This window comes from Lottia gigantea (genome assembly GCF_000327385.1).
Source record: "Lottia gigantea unplaced genomic scaffold LOTGIsca_53, whole genome shotgun sequence".
NCBI classification, from domain to species: domain Eukaryota; kingdom Metazoa; phylum Mollusca; class Gastropoda; family Lottiidae; genus Lottia; species Lottia gigantea.
In genome coordinates, this window is record NW_008709815.1 from 178,651 (window position 1) to 185,575 (window position 6,925).

The 6,925-nt window shown below is 31.7% G+C and overlaps 2 protein-coding genes across 2 annotated transcripts in view; one reads left to right on the forward strand and one right to left on the reverse strand.

Moving 5' to 3' along the window:
- LOTGIDRAFT_165684 (hypothetical protein) overlaps positions 1–2,859 on the reverse strand; it is a gene marked incomplete at both ends in the record, with an annotated part of 3,710 nt that extends 851 nt beyond the window's left edge. The window contains 6 exons of the mRNA XM_009062723.1: positions 717–814; positions 1,115–1,230; positions 1,454–1,525; positions 1,636–1,707; positions 2,033–2,160; positions 2,776–2,859. Coding sequence (XP_009060971.1) covers positions 717–814; positions 1,115–1,230; positions 1,454–1,525; positions 1,636–1,707; positions 2,033–2,160; positions 2,776–2,859 — 570 coding nt within the window. The remainder of the gene's footprint in view (positions 1–716; positions 815–1,114; positions 1,231–1,453; positions 1,526–1,635; positions 1,708–2,032; positions 2,161–2,775) is intronic.
- A 596-nt stretch (positions 2,860–3,455) lies between these two features.
- LOTGIDRAFT_193495 (hypothetical protein) lies at positions 3,456–6,650 on the forward strand. Its single transcript, XM_009062724.1, has 6 exons — positions 3,456–3,561; positions 4,104–4,534; positions 4,714–4,928; positions 5,165–5,387; positions 5,688–5,911; positions 6,102–6,650. The coding sequence occupies exons 2-6, from the start codon at positions 4,121–4,123 to the stop codon at positions 6,292–6,294; spliced, it is 1,269 nt and encodes a 422-aa protein (XP_009060972.1). The 5' UTR covers positions 3,456–3,561; positions 4,104–4,120; the 3' UTR covers positions 6,295–6,650.
- Positions 6,651–6,925: the final 275 nt, after the last annotated feature.

The following is a 6,925-nucleotide window of genomic DNA, read 5'->3' on the forward strand; positions in this document are numbered from 1 at the left end:
GGGGGGGGGGGGGGGGGGGACTTCTTTTCCGCTATTCTATAGTTATTTTCTAATCCACACTGTTTTCAGTTATAACAGTGTTAGTTTGTCACACAGTGGACTACTTAATTGAACATTGAAACCTAAACATTTACACTGCAGTTAAGTTAAATTGTCTAGCCTTTCAAATAATTAGGCAATATGATGGTGTAACAGATTTGAAAATTGTACAATACAACAGATTTGAAAAACAGATTTGAAAATTGTACAATACATTAGGCAATTAGGCAATATGATAGTGTAACAGATTTGAAAATTGTACAATACAACAGATTTGAAAAACAGATTTGAAAATTGTACAATACATCACAAACTAAAGGGATATGGAGACTGACTTCTTTTCCGCTATTCTATAGTTATTTTCTAATCCACACTGTTTTCAGTTATAACAGTGTTAGTTTGTCACACAGTGGACTACTTAATTGAACATTGAAACCTAAACATTTACACTGCAGTTAAGTTAAATTGTCTAGCCTTTCAAATAATTAGGCAATATGATGGTGTAACAGATTTGAAAATTGAAATTAGGTTGAATAAACATTCATCTAACTGTAATTGATATATATTTTACGATTGTTAAAGGGCTATTTGAAAGATGAACCTGATTGATTAGTACATTTTGGTTGTTAAATAAGCCGTTAATAATGTTATATAGCAATATCATGTATCATACTAACCTTATTTAAACATTTATAACCATGATAACCTGTTAAACAATCACATTCAAATGTTCCTGGACCAGTGTTTTTACATTCAGAATTAGCTGGACAAGATACTGTAATTAATAATGTACAATGTGACAATTAGCAGCACCAAGATGTATTATAAATGTGATGATAAACAAGTACCCTCAGTGGAATATTTGGGGGTGGGTTATCGGGCGATGTCTCCCCTACCAATAAGCCTGTGGAAGGTCTTATTTTAAAGCGAAAATTATGATCTCTATATGCTCATAATAAGTCTCAGGTGATCTGAATCTGAGACTCACCTCAGGCATTTTCAAGATACACCCTCAGAGTACACAGAATTTTCCCGAAAACAAAACATTAATTTTCATTTCTTTAGAAATACTTACTGTTAAAATGTAAACATGTATCTATTTGATTATGACATATTGTTGAGGTATTAGATTTTTCAATTGATTCCCAAGCTTCATTATCACCAGGACAATCTAAAGATGGAGGTAAGGATCTAAAAATTAAACAGGTTGATGTTAATATACATGAACTCAATGCTTTTTAAAATGTTTAAATGCCACCCAGTCACTTATCCCAACATTAAACCACCTTCATGTATCAAAATACAAAATACTGATCAAATTTTTGTTATGGATTAGGCCTACAACAAAGTGAAATATTAACAGCATCACAGCTTTTGTCAGACTCAAGTCAATTATAATGGGATCTAATCTTACAAATATACAGCATTCCTTAAACCATTAAAATCTGTATTTAAATCTGATTTAATTGGATTATCTTCTAATGATCTGAAATAAAGATATATAATCTTTACAATGGAATATAACAGAGCTAAGAATGCTAGGATTTGATTTCACAGATCAATTTTAGTATGTGTGCATATGAAAACATAACTTACATGACAATCAAAGATTCTATAACTTCATCCAAAGCCTTAATAGTACTTATATCACATCCTCTCAAATCAATTCTACAAATAAGATAAATAAGTATTTGAAATTATAAAAAGCATAATTTTGTAGATTTAGAGCACACAAAAATTGTTTTATACAAACCATAATTTTGGAGGAATATTAAAAAAAATCTTAAACGATTGAACAAATCCTCATTACTCTGGCTGCAAAGATTTACAAGAATTGCTTTTCCAAATCAATTTAGGATGTATTGAGTTTAATATATAGGTTAACATATTGTTCAGTAAGTATCATTTGGTGTACAGAATACCGGATATTGTTGCAGATGGTGGTTGATACTCATGATATACTTGTAAAAGAAAGAGTAATTCAAAATGTTACCCAATAATACGAGGTCTTGAAGAAGATGTATTGAAACAACAGTGACTATTGTTTAATGTTAAATCTACACCAGTACAGTGTTCCTCTAAGAAACCTTTACTTTCATTATTACACGCTTTGTAACAAATCTGAAAAAATATCCATAGGCTTCATGATTGATATTGATATCTAATTTTCCAAACTGTCAAAGGCTATACGCCCATATAGCAGAAAAATTCATGACAGGCTAAACTACAAAATTAAGTTTATCTTATGAGTCATTTATCATTTATCGATAAAAAAAAACAAGTTAATATCATACAGGATATCATAATTCATATACAAAATCATATCAAGTTATATTATCAAAACTGTAACCTCTAACTAAAGCTTCCTAAGCTTATTGTACCATATTTTGCCAAGTCAAGGGCATAACTCAAAACACTCCATTCAAGAAACTTCATGAATGAATTATATGTGGCATATATTAGCCATAGGATTATTTTTATTTAACGTTCACAGCCTGTTGCACACGGGGCCTCAGTTTATTGCCCCATCCGAATGACTTTTTCCATGTCAGCACCTCTTACCTGCATCACTGACAGGGGAAAACTGGGTTGGAAAATCTGATGGTGGTATCTCGACCTATGGGCTATACATTGCAGGGATAAAACTGAACACTAGCTGGACCTCTCATAAAGACTCTGGCAGTAGATTCAGTGTCGTTGTGTTAGGGATCCGTTTAGGGCTTAGACTTAACTTACATTATCTATATCTGTGTCTTCAGATGATACAATGGATGAGTTGAGCAAACTTGTGAAGACAACAATTATCACACTAAACAACATTTTAAGTTTTCATCCCTTCTTTCTCACACTGTTCAACCATAGGTCTACTAAATTTTTGGAATATTTACACTTCTTTTATTTGTAACAAAAAGAGAAAGTATTGTTGGAGGTATATTTACTTTAGATTATTCTTCATCGATAACTATGAATATAATAAGTGGTTTTAGTGGAACATAGATTTCCGACAAGTCTTATTATGATTTACTTCAGTGAGGTTAAAGAGAAAAAAATCTTGGTGAATAGTGAAGTGTAAAAGTCGGACTTGTACAGATCTACAATATAATTATTCAATTAACATTATTATAAAATCAATATATTATATCGATCACTTGACAACCAACATCCCTTTGCTTCTAGGAATACCTATATCAAAATTATTTCTTAGCGAATTTGTTTGCATTTTGAAAAAATATAATGCTTAATCCTGATCTTAGTTTTACGCACAACAAGTCAGAATTAAAAGGAAGGTCAAGGTCAAATGTTTCCCTAACAACGCGTGGTTAGTGACGCCTTAATCCAACTAACGGTTGTTTTGATTGGCTTCAACGATACAGAAAACAAATGAAAAGAGTGGTTATAAAAATCACAGGTTGAGAATGTTAGGTAGCAACGAATAGACAGTGACCATTATTACTGTACACTGTTCCTATTATTTCAATCAATTTATTTACAGTAGTGTAGTGATTTGTCAAAAATAATCAGGTAAGCCAAAAAATATAAGAGGTCCTTTTTTGATACAAAAGTAGCTGAGTTTGGGACTTCAGTTTTTCATTGTCTTGTTTGATACTTTACTTATTAGGCTTACTTAAAACTATATTGACGTTTGAGTGTCATTGACAACATACATCTACATGGTAATGGTCTAGGCTATAGAGAGACATTAAGTAGTAAAAGGCTAAAGGTTTATTCTTATTTTGATTCTCTGTGTTCATTTGTGTCTACTTCACTTGCTATGGTTTGTTTTGTACAGTAATAGGGTGGGTCTAACCTTGATGCTGGAACCAACTGTTCAGATAGCTGGTGTTCAAGTATTGATTATTATTGATTGCAAAAGGCCTTGTTGAGCTGATTGGTTTAATGAATCAAGCTCAATTGAGGCTGGGGTATCAATGATTATTATGTGGTTAGATCTAGTTAGTTAGATTAATTATTTATTCAATCAATCAATATTGTACAAACATATTGACATTGCTATCATTTTATTGTGAGCTTTATTTATTAATATTATCACTGTTTATAATCAGGATTGATTTTCTCAGAAATGGCTACTCAAGTTCGTCCAACAACAAGATTCCAACCACCAGATTGGTTCACCAATAACTACACCATTTCAACCAATGCTGAAAGACAGAGAGATGCTTCACATCAAGTTAGACAAGAAGGTCGTTTTTTAACCAATGAAACTGATAATCAAACAAAATGGGACCAACACTCCAACAATGTTAGGCTTGCTGATCGGGTTGATCATATTAGGAAATGGAAAGAAATCTTAGAGAAAACCCTTGCTGATTTAGATCAGGAAATAGCAGATTTATCTGATTCTAAGGAACTTACTGAACAGGCTCTTGAAGCCAAGAATCTTCCTTTAGATGTAGCAGTAGAATGTTTAACATTACGTGAGGGGAGACAAGGTATTGATATTGTTCAAGATGAAGCAGAAAATCAACTACACAAGGTACGTCTTTTATTAATATTTCAATGAATATTTAATTTTGCAGTTCATTCAAATGTAATAAGAATCATATCTGTTTATTGCAACTTTTAAGGAACCCTTTTCAGGACAGCCTGTTTTAGAAATAAGTTTTTTTCTGGACATTGCCTCTACCTACAATGTTTTATGTTGCTTTTTTGTAGGAAGTTGAAGTGATAGAAGGAATTAGGAAGAATTTACAACAAAGAGTTTCAGATTCATTTGAACAGATTTGTCTATTACAAGAAGCAAGACAACAAATTCAAGCTGATTTACAAGATAAAAACATAGCTCTTGGTATTGATATAGATCAATATAATTTAACTGATAGATCACCTAATATTAGTTATAAACCAGATAGCTTAAGAGTTCCTAAAGGGTAGGTTTAATAATAAACTTTTTATTTTATATGGTGCAAGATTAGGTCCAATTCAACAAAGTGACATGGAAACACAATATTGATTATGTTGCTGCAATCAAGTCTACAAGATGTACTACTACAACTGTTTAAATAAGATGTATTCATTTAGTCTTTGTGAAAAAAATGTTCAATGTATCACCGTAGACGTTCAAGTGAGATTAGCTTTTAATTTGACATGTCAATTATATTTACAGAAGCACAACACCTCAACAATGGGAAGATTTTAGTCGATATAACAAAGAAAGGGCCGATGCTGAGATGCAAGCATCAGGTAGACTAAGAGAGGCAATTCACCACACTCTTCAAAAAACTGATAATGATTTAGAGGCTCAGAAAATTGCCACAGAATTTGCTCTCAGGAAGAGAATTCATGAATTTGAAAGAGCAAAAGATGAATTGGAATGGCAGAAGAAAAATGTAAGTAAATTATCATGTAAAGGTATTGTTTGATATGGAAATGTACTTTAAATTCACTTTACAAATGCATCTCTTTGAAAATCATGAAAATTAGAATGTAGTGAACTTCATCTTTCTTAGCTTCTGAGCAAGGTGGTTATGTTCTTGTGGAGAGAAAGTGAAAGAATCTCACTGGTGATATGTTTGTGGTACTTCTGATGGCGCATCAGCTTCTTTTAACTTGGCTTCTACCTGACTATTGATCTAACTTGGATCATCCTTTCCATGTCACTGATCTTTTGGTTTTTATCGATTTTCCAGACTGAAGATGAAATAGCAGAGCTAGAAAATGACATCAGAAAATTAGCTGAAGCTATTAGAGCTAAAACTAATCCAATGAAATTAGCTCAAACCAGATTAGAGAACCGTACATACAGACCTAATGTAGAATTATGCCGAGATGCTCCTCAATATGGTTTAACTGATGAAGTCAAGCAACTTGAAGCTACAAAGAAAGCTTTAGAAGAGAAACTGAAACAAGCACAGTAAGTACAAACTAATTGAACTTTTGATCTTCATTACTTCTGGTTTTTATTTCCATATAACAAACAAACAATTTGCATTAGAAATCTAAAATATATGTTTAAAATTCTTTAATTTCTCCAAACAATATTGAACATTTCCACTGTTCATTTTATGCTCAAAGCTAATGTGAATTTCTCCTTATTTTTTCAGACATGCTTTAGATGGTTTAGAGAAGAACTTGCACAGAATCAATGATGATTTGGCCCTGAAGAACAATTCTCTTATGTTGGACAAACGTAATATGAGTGTACGAGAAAAACTGAATGCCAGACCACAAACCAGTGTTGAAAGAAATTTAACACTTACTGGCATTGAAAGAGAAAAAACAAAAGTTTTAGCATAAATCTCTTAAATTATGCAAGTTTTATCTTCATTTTAACATTCATCACTTCTGCAATAAGTTGATTGTAGAAAAACTTTAATTATAAAGCATTAAATTTGCAGCATTTCTGTAAATTATGAGACTGAACTGCTGAAATCAAACCTGAATAAAGTTTATAAGTATCTGAACCATTTCAGTTGAACTGAAAAACTCATTTAAATTATTTGTTGTGATAAGTAGAGATCATGTAATATATTTTCAACTGATTGGCAATGTGTGATATGTATATATACAATATATTTATAGATTTTTAAACTATGCTTACTATATTGTACATAATGCTTTGGGCTTAGAGAAATAAATCTTATACATGCATATATATTGAATTTTTTTTTCTATCCACCTAACAAGATTAAATCTAATGAATGAGCTGTGAACACTAACATGCTTGGCTTAAAAAATTTTCAAAACTCCAATGTTTGTGTGAATTGACAGAAAAGTTCCAGCTTAAAACATTTAGACTCTCTTCATGGACACCACCATCTTGAATATTCAGACTATTTTGTGATGTTGCTGATTCAAATTAAAGCATATATCTCTCTGGTTTTCTAGAACTAGATACATGCAGTCATGTTTTAGTCTAATGATATCA